The 13121-nt window shown below is 41.9% G+C and overlaps 1 protein-coding gene across 5 annotated transcripts in view; it reads right to left on the bottom strand.

Moving 5' to 3' along the window:
* LOC144605427 (synaptotagmin-B) overlaps nt 1–13121 on the bottom strand; it is a 549186-nt gene that overhangs the window by 61908 nt on the left and 474157 nt on the right. For 4 of the 5 annotated variants that reach the window (XM_078420666.1, XM_078420662.1, XM_078420667.1 and 1 more), the window contains one exon: nt 4973–5104. In XM_078420666.1, coding sequence (XP_078276792.1) covers nt 4973–5104 — 132 coding nt within the window. The remainder of the gene's footprint in view (nt 1–4972; nt 5105–13121) is intronic. The other variant, XM_078420663.1, reaches the window with a different exon arrangement.

The following is a 13121-nucleotide window of genomic DNA, read 5'->3' on the forward strand; positions in this document are numbered from 1 at the left end:
CTCTACTAAAGTAGCTCCATTTCTGTCCCCAAGTAGATTATTCCCCTTAGTAACTTGCACGAAAAATCACTTGAGGGAATCTAAATTGTATAGCTCCTGAAAACAAGCTATCTGCTCATTAAAACAATTCCTTTTGCAGCCAACACTAATTAGATTATTACGTTAGTCGGGATAAATGTCACACAAGGCTATAACCTATTGTACTAGTCTGTGTTAAAACCAGCCTGTAAGCCTTAAAGTTGGGCAGACTACAGCTGCAGCAAGTGTTTTCACGTATCCTGGAATTTCAGTCAACCTGGAAACCATTCAATTTTGACACAATGTGGGGGGAGAGAAGAATCCACAGCTTTTCAAGGTTAGACTGGAGGCCCTGTAACAGGAGTCGGAGAAGAGTAATTCCCTTCCTCTACAATAGGGCGAGAGGCTGGGAGAGGAGAGTGCGCTGCTCAGTGGCTGTAATTGGAGCAGATTAGTTAAGGGAAACCAGCATGGAAACAGGCCCTTCAGTCCACCTGGTCCATGCCGACCATCGATCATCCATTCACATTGGTTCTATGTTATCCCACATTCTCATCCTCCTCGCTGTCCACCAAGGGTAATTTACAGAGGCCAGTTAACCTCCAACAAACACACCAAAGATGTACAGGTTTGTAGGTTAATTGGCTTCGGTAAGTTCTAAAATTGCCCCCGGTGTGTGTGGGTTAGTGTATGGAGTGATCGGAGGTCGACGCTGACTCGACGGGCCGAAGGGCCTGTTTCTGTGCTGTACCTGTATCTCTAAAGTCTAACACCTAAATCACTGGAGGAAGTGTTGCTGCCATAATTGGAGAGATCTTGATGGCGTTCATTGTCAGATGTGGCTGATTGTATTCGGGAGGCACCTGCATTGAAATGTTCACACAGTGGAACTCTCCTTGTGGAATATAAGCCTCCAATCTCTCCCCTCCTTTCTCCAGCAGCTTGCCCTACTTTTCATGCCTTCTGTGCATGATTCCCCCAGTCATGCAGTAAACCTACCAATTCCCTCAAGTAGGGGAGCAACCAGCAATGCCAAATCCTAGCTTCTCCCTGCAGACATCAGCATGCCCAGCTTTTCCATTTAGACGTGCAGGTCAATAGGTTAATTGGCTTCTATAAATTGTCCTTAGGAATTCTTTCCCTAGTGTGTAGGAAAGAACTAGTGTATGGTTAATCGTTGGTCGACGTGGACCCAGTGGGATGAAGGGCCTGTTTCGATGCTGTATCTGTAAACTAAACTGGACCAGAAGTTTTTAAGGGCTCAAGAACTCAAATGTAAAATAATAACAAGAAGTGTTAGTAACCTCTTAATTAATTAACTGTTAATAACTGCAAATGCTGGAATCCTGAGTAAAACACAGAGTTGTGGAATAACTTAGTGGGTCAAACAGCATATGTGGAAGGAATGAGCAAGCGACATGTTGAGTTGGGGGTCCCTTCTTCAGATTGATTGTAGGAAGGGGAGATGGTTGGAAAAGATACTAGTTGAGTCACTGAATTAATCCAGCTCTCTGTATTTTACCTGTAAGTGGACACTTAAGAGGGTAGTATTGTAGAGAGTGAAGATGGCTGTCAAAGATTGCAGCAGGACCTTGATCGGTTGGGCAGGTGAGCTGAGGGAATTTGACACACAGAAATGTGAGGTGTTGCGTTTTGGGAAGGCTAACAAGTGCAGGACCTACACAGTGAATGGAAGGGCATGGAGAAGATTTACAAGGATGTTGCCAGGACATCCTCTATACGGAGAGGTTGAGCAGGCTGGCACTTTATGCCTGGGAACGCAGGAGGATGAGGGGCGATCTGAAAGAGGTGTACAAAAGCGTAAGAGGAATTGATCGAGTAAATGCACATAATCTTTTGCCTAGATTAGGGGAATCAAGAATCAGAGGACATACTGTAGGTTTAAGGTGAGGGGGGTGAAAAATGTAATAGGAACCTGAGGGCTAACTTTTTTACACAAAGGGTGCTAGGTAAATGGAATGAACTGCCGGAGGAGGTAGACCTTATCGAAACGTATAAGATTATTAAGGGGTTGGACACGTTAGAGGCAGGAAACATGTTCCCAATGTTGGGGGAGTCCAGAACAAGGGACCACAGTTTAAGAATAAGTGGTAGGCCATTTAGAACTGAGATGAGGAAAACCTTTTTCAGTTTAGAGAGTTGTGAATCTGTGGAATTTTCTGCCTCAGAAGGCAGTGGAGGCCAATTCTCTGAAGGCATTCAAGAGAGAGCTGGATAGAGCTCTTAAGGATAGCGGAGTCACGGGGTATGGGGAGAAGGCAGGAACGGGGTACTGATTGAGAATGATCAGCCATGATCACATTGAATGGCGGTGCTGGCTCGAAGGGCCGTATGGCCTCCTCCTGCACCTATTGTCTATTGTCTATTGTCTATGAGGCAGGTACTATCGCAACATTTAAGAAACATTTAGATGGGTACATGGATAAGATAGGTTTAGAGGATATGGACCAAACACAGGCATGTGGGCCTAGTGTAGATGGGACATGTTGGTCGGTGTGGGCAAGTTGGGCCGAAGGGCCTGTTTCCGTACTGTATGAATCTATGACTCTCTGGTTGTTTACCCCTCTAAGTGGCACAAATGAGTGTTCCTCCAGCTGCTTTTTGAGTGCTCAGTTGTGCATGTTTGAGCAGGACGGCAGGACCACAGAGCTCTAATTTGACAGTATTGGCAACAAATCAGTGTTGCCCGCCATTTGACATAATGATCCAACCACTCGGCAGACCTATGACAAGTGTTAGCATTGTGCCTGCGTATGCACTTAGCAATGTGGTGGCCCATGTGAGTGCTCTGCAAGTGTCATCATGTTGGATCAAATTCAGCAGACGCAACATGCAAGCACAGGCACCATGGGGTATGTGATGTATTTTGTGAGTACGTAATTTTGCTTCATCGCATAATGAGAAGAAAATGGAGGTGACTTAAAATGTAGGTGAGGTACCGTTCCAAAAAGACATTCTTCAGGAAATGAAGTTACTGAGTTGATTTTTGAAAGTAGATGATGAGGGAAGTAGATGGAAGATTGTGGGTGGCATAGTGGCTGAGCTGGTAAGCCTGATGCCTCACAGCACCAGAGACCTGGGTTCGATCATGACCTTCGGTGCTTTCTACATGGAGTTGGATGTTCTTCCTGTGACTGCCTGGGTTTAATCTGGGTGCTCCGCTTTCTTCTCACATCCCAAAGACACGTGCCTTTTTGGGTTAATTGGCCTGTGTAAATTGTCCCTGGTGTGTAGGAAATGGATGTGAAAGTGGGATAACATAGAGCTAGTTTGAATGGATGAACAATGGACAGACATAGACAGAATTTTTTTTTTTAACTGGTCAGGCAGCATGTCGGGAGAAAAAAAGGATGGGTGACATTTCAGGTTGGACCCTTCATCAGCGTTGTCCTGGTGGGCTGAAGGGCCTGTTTCCTTTCTGTGTCGTTAAAACTGAACTAAACCAAATAGTGAAATGCAGGTCCAGTGACGGTGGCTTCAAGGTTGACTATCACCGGTGCAAAAAATAAACTGGTAGGATAACATAGTAAGAATCATGCATGCACGCTCAGTTTCAAGGTTGAACCAAAAGGCAGGACATTGTTGTGGCATTTACTTATGGAGCACTGAGCTTATGTCAGGATATTTCATATGCACAATGCAATGCAAATACCATTGCATCCAAATAACAGGGTGGAATACAATTTAAATTGCAAACTTCAGCTCTCCTACTGAGAAGTAAAATGGCACACGTAAATGTTATCATTTATAACACGCTGAGTATTGGTGCCAGGGGAATCTTCGAACGTCACCCTCCTGGAGCTCAGGAGAGGAGGAATATGCAGATTACTCCAAAGAACGATGATAGGTATTCAAATATTTTCGGGAAACATGGACCAGAGAGCTGCTTCTTAATTTCTCATTGAATAAGATTTTTTCCTGGTGTTGTGCGCTTATAATGTTGATTTTTCAGATGGTACATTGTCAAGAAAAAGCTGATTATTTGTACATGAACCAATTTGCAGATGCCTTGCTGTGGAATGAACATTGTTAGTTCCAAAGCTCTGCAGACTGCAGCAACTACTATGCAGAATGCAACACTGAGAAAGGCTTCATTGGTGCAAAACTATAATTTTTTTAGTTTTCCTTTGAAAAATGAATCTATCTCAATGCTTCTGTGAGTTTGAGTCGTCACAATCACTGCCTGGCGGAAGGCAGAGCCAAGTTCACATGGCGAAGAGAGGAAGTGTAGAACCAAGGAACTGCAGATGCTGGGTTATAAAAAAAGACACAAAGTGCTGGAAGAACTCAGCGGGTCAGGCAGCATCCCTGGGTGATGTTCTCTGTGGGAAAAATGATCCCCATGTTGGGGAAGTCCAGAACCTGGGGTCACAGTGTAAGAATAAGGGGTAGGCCATTTAGGACTGGGATGAGGAAAAACTTGTTCACCCAGTGAGTTGTGAATCTGTGGAATTCTCTGCCACAGAAGGGAGTGGAGGCCAATTCATTGGATGTTTTCAAGAGAGAGTTAGATATAGCTCTTATGGCTAACAGAATCAAGGGATATGGGGAGAAAGCAGGAATGGGCTACTGATTTTGGATGATCAGCCATGATCATATTGAATGGCGGTGCTGGCTCAAAGGTGAGAGTGTTAAGACTTGATTTGAACCTGAGGGATAATCTTTTCACTCAGAAGATGGTGGGTTGTTGGAATAAATTGCCGGAGGAGGTAGTTGAGGCAAGTACTATAATAGCATCTAGAAGACAGCATTTAGAAGGTTCATGGATAGGAAAGGTTTATGAGGGATATGGGCCAAACATAGGAAAATGGTACCAGCTTTAATGGGCCATATTGGCCAACATGACCAAGTTGGGCCATGCTGCGTGATTGAATAACTTTATGACTCGATTTGACTTTGGCATCTCAGTTAAATCTGAAAATTATCACCTCACCTGATTACTCTGGAAGTCATAATCCAATGAAAATTGCAGTTTGCCTAGTTTTTCCTCTTCCTTTGGTTCCTCTTCCTTATCTTCACCTTCTGTTAAACCAGTTTCTGCATCATCATCATCATCCTGTTTAGCCTACGAAGAGGAAGCAAAACCTGAATGAGCTTTATTAAGAAGCATTTCATCACTTACAATATTTGGGCGGCAGAAATGCCGATGTAAGTAGATCATATTTTAACCCTCCCCCTCCCCACATGAGAGGCAGTAGATTGTGCCTTTTGCTAGCTTTTCGACAAGTGATTTCAAGGCCATTAAATTCTTTGTACAAATACAAAGTGGTTTAACTTCAGCTGACAGAATTTTGCCTTATTAGCTGACAGATCCATTAAGAATGCCACTTGCGTTATGAGTTGGATACGGAAGTACTTTTTGAAAATTTAAACAGTATTCAGGAGGATTTCTATGACCTTATTTTGAGACTGCTATTGATTTTTGAAACACTTGAACTTGAAAACACAGGCCACAAAAGGCAATCTACTGTTTAAATGGCTGAGTGATTTAGCAGAGCAGATCTGTCGAAAGCTAATGCAATTGAATATTAATAATCAGGCGTGCAGATGGTAATGTGCTTCAGAGAGAGCAGGCAGTACAAGAGTAATTAAAAAGAGTCTTGACGATATTTTCCTTCATTCTTATAGCTCCAGGTCTATAAACCACATTCGAGTTTAAAATACTGTACGACATGCCTTGACTTTTCCATTAACAATACCACGATACATCTATGAAAATGTGCATAAGCTTTTGAGTTCAAAGTTGCCTCTGTGGTTCCACAATTTCCATGTGATAATCTGTGCATGGAGCCTCAAGAGGGATTCATTGCTTTTGTCCACCCTTTCCTCAAAGTTGCCCTGAAGACACCTGCCAATTATGAAATTTGCAAAAATCCATATTTTCAGCCTAATAATTTTTTTATGTTTGGAGGAATGGTTGGTTGTTGTGTTCCTTTGACCAATCAAATCCCTATACCAAATGGTTCCACTACAAAAATAAATGGCTCGCAGGAGTTTGACGTGGTGTATTGAGTACGAGACTAGTGTAAGAAAATAACTGCAGATGCTGGTACAAATCGAAGGTATTTATTCACAAAATGCTGGAGTAACTCAGCAGGTCAGGCAGCAACTCTGGAGAGAAGGAATGGGTGACGTTTCGGGTCGAGACCCTTCTTCAGTCTGACCCGAAACGCCACCCATTCCTTCTCTCCCGAGATGCTGCCTGACCTGCTGAGTTACTCCAGCGTTTTGTGAATAAATACCTTCAAGTACGAGACTAGACTCATCATCGAGGGGCATTAATTCAAATCCCACCATAGAAGCTGGGACATTTAATCTCAGTATATTAAATGAAATATGGAATTGAAAAACTTGCATGAGCATTCATTATGGCTCAAATGTGATCCGAATGACCTTTGGAAATCTCAACCTCAGCAACCAAGACCAGTCTTCAGACCCACGGGAATATTATTGCCTGTGGGTTCCCTTTGGTGTTGTGTCCTACCCTGTGGGGATATATTGCAGTTCCCCCTTAATTGTGTCTGTACTTCATATTCAACAAAGCTATGTGAGATACTTCCCCAGAAAGACATAAGGGTGCGGTGCTGGCTCGAAGGGCCAAATGGCCTACTCTTGCACCTGTTTTCTATGTTTCTATGACACAGAACGAGACTGCTCAGCCTATTGAGCTCATGCTGGCTTCGAAGGGAGCAATTCCATTCCACTCCCCTTATTGCCTTGTCCTCCTGCAACTTCTTCTCTGAAACATGCCCATCAACTCTCCTCCAGTTCATATTTTTGGTATAAACCTACACTAAGGGGTAACTAATGGGAACAAATTACCCAACCTGTACGTCTTTGGGATGTGGGAGGAAAACCACCGGAGCAATTGGAGGAAATCTGCACATTCCTGGAGAGATTTTAAGGTGAGGGGGAAAGTTTAAAGTGAGGGGAGAAAGATTTAATAGGAACCTGAGGGGTGACTTTTTTACACAAAGGGTATGTGGCACAAGGTATAAGATTATTAAGGGGTTGGACACGAAACATGTTCCTAATGTTGGGGGAGTCCAGAACAAGGGGCCACAGTTTAAGAATAAGGGGTAGGCCATTTAGAACGGAGATGAGGAAAAAAAATTTCAGTCAGAGAGTTGTGAATCTGTGGAATTCTCTGCCTCAGAACGCAGTGGAGGCCAATTCTCTGAATGCATTCAAGGGAGAGCTGGATAGAGCTCTTAAGGATAGCGGAGTCAGGGGGTATGGGGAGAAGGCAGGAACGGGGTACTGATTGAGAATGATCAGCCATGATCACATTGAATGGCAGTGCTGGCTCGAAGGGCCGAATGGCCTCCTCCTGCACCTATTGTCTATTGAGATAGTTGAGGCAGATACTGTCACAATGGTTCCCAGTCATCCCAGAGTTTCATCTTTAGTTTTTACACACCTTACTAACAGCCTTCATCGTAAAAAGGTGGCTGGCAGCATTAGCTGGGATCTGGAAAACAGCTAGAAGTTGGCATTTGAATCCTAGAATCCTGGAGTCTAAATCCCTTTTTTATCCCTACTCTGGCATCCCCCCAACAAAGGTGATCCCCACAGGAAGTTAAGGGTTCTTTGAGCGTGATGGGAATATTAGATGTGCCTCTACTGAAGTTCAGAATAGGTACCTTACTGAATATCCACTGCAATAGCTTTTTGTGCCTTTAAAAATGTTTATAGGAACTCCCATTGCATAACTCCTGCTGATGTTATATTAACGGTTGCTACTGTGTATCGACCCGAAACGTCACCCATTCCTTCTCTCCAGAGATGCTGCCTGACCCGCTGAGTTACTCCAGCATTTTGTGATACCTTTGATTTGAACCAGCAACTGCAGTTATTTTCCTACACAACTTAACGGTTGCTATGGTAGTTTTGTCTCTCAGGTGTGAAATTATATTTGTTCTGAATTTGTCATATGTTTCACATTGCCGTGGTAGATACTCACTGCAAAGCGTGGAAGAATATTGTGTACCGGCTTTAAGCAGCCACGACCTTTCCTTACTCGCCTGACCTTGCAAAAGAATTTGTTTATATCGAAATAAAACCCCACTGCGTCTTAACGTAAATCCAGAGAGAAATATTTACTTACGATAGGTCAAAGGAACACTTCAATAATTAAATATTAAAAATCATTTTTAGTGAATTTATGATAAATTCTTGTTGTAATGGAACTTTTACAGTTCTGGTATATTAGCAAAAATCCATCTCTTAAGTTTTCCACTAAGAAGCCAACTTTTCCATTAAACATGCAGGGAATATGACTTTTCACTGCCCATCAAAATAAATCTTCGTTGCACAACAGCCAATCATCGTTCCATTGGCAATCCTTTAATCTCTGTTATCAAATCACTGTCTTACTCAAAATATGCAATTTTAGGAGAAGGTAAACATTCATTTATGGCACAGGATTTAATTGTAAAGCCAATACAATACAAATACTGAGAAGAACCTACCATCCAGTTGACATCCCAGGATAGTCAGAAAACATGTTCAGACAAAACAGATCAGGAAGAGCACAAAAAAACAAAATTGAAAAGACAAACAAGAAGTAAACCATCACCAAAAAACCACAAGGAGATATGACACACACAGATTAGCTCTGGAAAAAAGGTTATTTGCAGATAATAGCAAGATATTTGTTTTCTTAATGGATACAGTGATTGCCATTGCCTGTGGAATGGAAGGCTGTAATTCAAAATGACAAAAAGGGATATTCAAAATCAATTTCATCTTATTGAAATTATCCTGTATGTATTCCATTTTCCTTCTCTGAGGAGATTATTTGTTGGTCTCACAATTACCCCCACATAATAAACCTGTGATCTCTTACATTAAACTATCAAGTAACTTCTGCCTTTTAGTTCCACTGGATTGAAGGGCATGAATATTCTTTCTATCCATTTGAAGAGGGTACACCCAATATTGTTAAGTTTAGGTTTATTATTGTCGCGTGTTCTGAGGTACAGTGAGAAGGTTTGTTTTCCATGTTATCCAAACAGGTCAGACAATAACATATATAAATATAATCAAGTCAAACCCAAGCATGAGAGAGAGAGAGCAAAGGTGAAGACACAGAATGTAGAATACAGCTCCCAGCATTGCCCTGCATCAGCTCCAGAGACAAAGTCCAATGTCCGCAATGGGCCAGAGGTGAATCGGAGAGTAACCCAGCTTATGAAAGGATTGTTCAGAAACCTGAGACTAATCCCCTCTGCCTGCATGTGATCCATATCCCTCCATTCCCTGCATAGCTATGTTAAAAACCTATCTGTGTCACACACTGTGTTGGTGAAGACACTTAGATTTGTATATTATTGCACATCCGAAATTCTGATTGTTTAAAAAATTAGTAAAAAAAATCTATCATGACAAAGCAGCTGAATTAGGAACAGAATATCTTGATTAAAAGATATAATTTGTCCTGATCACGACTATTATTGATTTGGACTTATTATAAACATCAATAACAACTTCATGTAAATCTGCTTCCTTAAATATCATGGGAGTCAAGAACAATGATGAATATAAAAGACTACATTGCCACCTCAAATCTATTTCTCCAATTGTACTTTCAAAGCTTCTCAATTTGAAGGCAAAGTAGATTAGTTCCGTTGCCCTTGAGTGTGGGACTTGGCTGACCTCTCTAATGCAGAACCGAGCAGCAAACTTGGAAATGTGGCAACAATTAGTGATACCAGCTTGAAATAAACCTGAGACAAGGGAGCTCAGAACGTGCTTGCAGTTTCTCATATAGTGTCATCACTTTTGACGTAGCAGATTGTTGTAAAACTCACCAAGGACACAGAATGCAGTGTAAGTGTTGGTTAAGTTGCAGTGAAACTGGTTGAGTAAAGGCTGGTTGGCCTGTGAATAACTAAGAACTAGTGAGGATGAAAATTGCAATGGAAATGAATTTTGGTGGGTGTATGGAACAAGCTGCCAGAGGAGGTAGTTGAGGCAGGGACTGTCACAACGTTTAAGAAAGAATTATAGACAGGTACATGGATAGGACAGGTTTGGAGGGATATGGGTCAAATGCTGGCAGGTGGGACTAGTGTAGCTGGGACATGTTGGCCAGTGTGGGCTGAAAGGCCTGTTTCCACGCTGTCCGACTCTGTGTCTCTATGACTCTAAGAAATGCTCCTACACAAATGTTTGCTGTTAGAAAAACGTGACTTAGCTAATACATTCAGAAATAGAGATAAGAAAGGCTATATGCCTCGTGGCACCACGGGAGAAGAATGAGGAGGAGATAATGACTTTTCTTTGCCTTCCATCACAGTGAGGGTGTGCCTGGAGCAATCACTGTGATGGCTGTTTGTGTTCAAATTGTATCTGTGTGTCCTGTGCTTTTTGTTGTCTACTGCCGGACCCTGACGTGAGAGGACGCTGGCGCTGTTTGTTCGCCGCTTTTCCGTCAGGATAGTTTGTCTGTTTGTTTTTATGTTATGTCTGTCTTTGTAAAGCGCTTTGAGCACCTGGTAAAGCGCTATATAAAATAAATGCTTATTATTATTATTATTATTATTATTATACCTGAGTTATGCCAATTTGCAATTTCATTGCAGTTTTTTCTTTAGAGTTCTCTAGATGAATTTCAAGGTTAACATTTTCTTGCATTATTGCAACAAGTTTATTTCCTTTACTTTACTTTATTTGCAACCTTCCCATTTTAAATTGCTTTGGATATGCAGTGATTACTTCTATAACCGCTCAATTACTTTTCAAGATCTGCCTTAAGAAAAATATAATTCTACATTCATCTTGCACATTTATCTAATATGGAATAATTTACATTTGTCGATAATAAATGTCATTTGTATTATTGATATTATTGATATAATATGTCAATTGTTTCCTATGTTTCCATTCTCTGTTGAAAATTATGAGTTGCTTAGCATTCAGCTCTGTTTTATAGTTAAGAAAAAGAGTAAAAGAATTACTGACCTTGGGAGGCTTTCATTCAATATGTCCTCTTGGTTGACAAAGCTCCTCTTATGAGAGCTATGCTTTCTGCTCCATTTCAAATCCTCTCCCAAGTTCTGCCTTGCATCCCCGAGGGTATTAGTTTAATTAGAAGTCTTTCATGTGAAACATTCCCACACGAGTGCCAGTATGACATTAATGTCACTCACTTTGAATAGTTGTCGACTTGTCAGCAATGTTTAGAGATTGTAATGGAGCAAGAATTATGAAACGAACAAATTCAAACCTTCCTTGGACCCAGAAGGTTGTTGCCAATCTCTTCATCTTCTGGACTGAAGGTCTATGGGAATTCTTAATATCTAGTTAGCTTTCCCAAGGTTACAAACTCGGCAATATCAAATGGCAACCTAGCATCTGGGTTCAATTGAGTTTTATGCAAAAATGCATGACACGATGAGGAATAATAAACACTAGACCAAGTGGACCCGTTGGGCCAAAACCTCTCCTGCATTGGTGCAGCACACTCCCTGACAGTGAGTACGGTGGGCCTAAAATTGTCGTAATATCGTGTACTGTTTTGGCTGTAGTTCAGGAACAAACAAACAACCAAACGAGAGTTTTAGTATATAGATATTAAATTAATCATTTAACTCCCGTTCACATTCCCATGCTGACCTTTCTGTCCTGGGCCTCCTCCATTGCCAGAGTTAGACCACACTCAAATTAGAGGAACAGAACCTTGTGTTTAGATAGTTTACAATTTTAGGTAAACAACATCCTCCTTCCTTCCCCCTCCTTCCCCCCCCCCCTCTTTCCTGTGCTCCACCTGGGTGCGTACCTATTCTCCTTTTCCCCTTACCCCTTCCTTCCCCTTCCACCTAAATTCCTTCCTCTGCCTTCACATTTCATGCCTCTTCTAGCCTTATCTCACACTTTTTGTCTTTTCATCTCTGGTCTTTGTTCAACCACTTGCTAATTAAAACCCGTCCTCACCTGTATCCACCAGTCACTTGCCGAGCTTTGTCCCACCCCACCTCTCTTCCAGCTTTCTCCCCAAACTCTTTGAGTACAATCAGTCCGAAGAAGGGTACAATCAGACCCTTAATGTCACCTATCCATGTCATCCAGAGATGCTGCCTGACCTGCTGAATTACTCCAGAACTTTGTGTATTTTTTTCCAGTGTGATCCATCCTAGGTAAAATTGCGCATTGACCCAATTTCTAAGCTTTTTGTTTCCTTCAAGGTTTAATCTGATTGTAGATATTTTTAGGGTGTTTTTGCACTTTTATCAGCAGTTACTTTTTAAAAAACGTAATTTAAATGGACACATTTTTGGCAGTAATGAATCTCATCCTATATGAGGGGCTGCACTACATTGAATGCTAGCCAATAATTCCACAGAGAACAGTTGTCTAACAGCAAAGTGCATGTCAGTGTGTTTCTAAGTGCTCATTCCTCTCTTGGACTCACTATTGAGTCCACGATCATCCATTGTGTCTGAGGTGAGGGCTGAATGCACTTCATATCAGGCTCCTCAGTTGTAGGCATTGGCATTTAAGGCATCCCCATTTATAGTCATACAACGTGGAAACAGGCCCTTCAACGTAACGTGTCCACACTGACCAACGTATCCCATCTACACTATTCCCACCTCCCTGTGTTTGACCCATATCTCTCTAAACCTGTCCTATCCATGTAATGTCTTTATGTTTCTTAAAAGTTGTGATACTATCTGCCTTAGCTACCTCCTTCTGCAGCTTGTTCCATACACCCACCACCCTTTGTGTGAACACATTCCCCCTCAGGTTCCTATTAAATCTTTCCCCCCTCACCTTAAACCTATATCCTCTGGTTCTCGATACCCCAACTCTGGGCAAGAGACACCGTGTGCCTACCCGATCTATTCCTCTCATGATTTTGTACAATTTTTATCTGGAAATGAACAATCAATGGAATGAGGTCAAAACTACTCCTAAAGAAGGTCTGAAGAAGGGTCCTGACCCAAAATGTCACTTATCCATGTTCTTCCGAGATGCTGCCTGACCTGCTAAGTTACTCCAGCACATCATGTCCTTTAGTGCTTCATCAATGCTCTCCATATAAAGTTCAGGCCAGGGTATTTTAAAACGTTTACATA

Source organism: Rhinoraja longicauda, chromosome 24 (genome assembly GCF_053455715.1).
Source record: "Rhinoraja longicauda isolate Sanriku21f chromosome 24, sRhiLon1.1, whole genome shotgun sequence".
Taxonomy (NCBI): domain Eukaryota; kingdom Metazoa; phylum Chordata; class Chondrichthyes; order Rajiformes; family Arhynchobatidae; genus Rhinoraja; species Rhinoraja longicauda.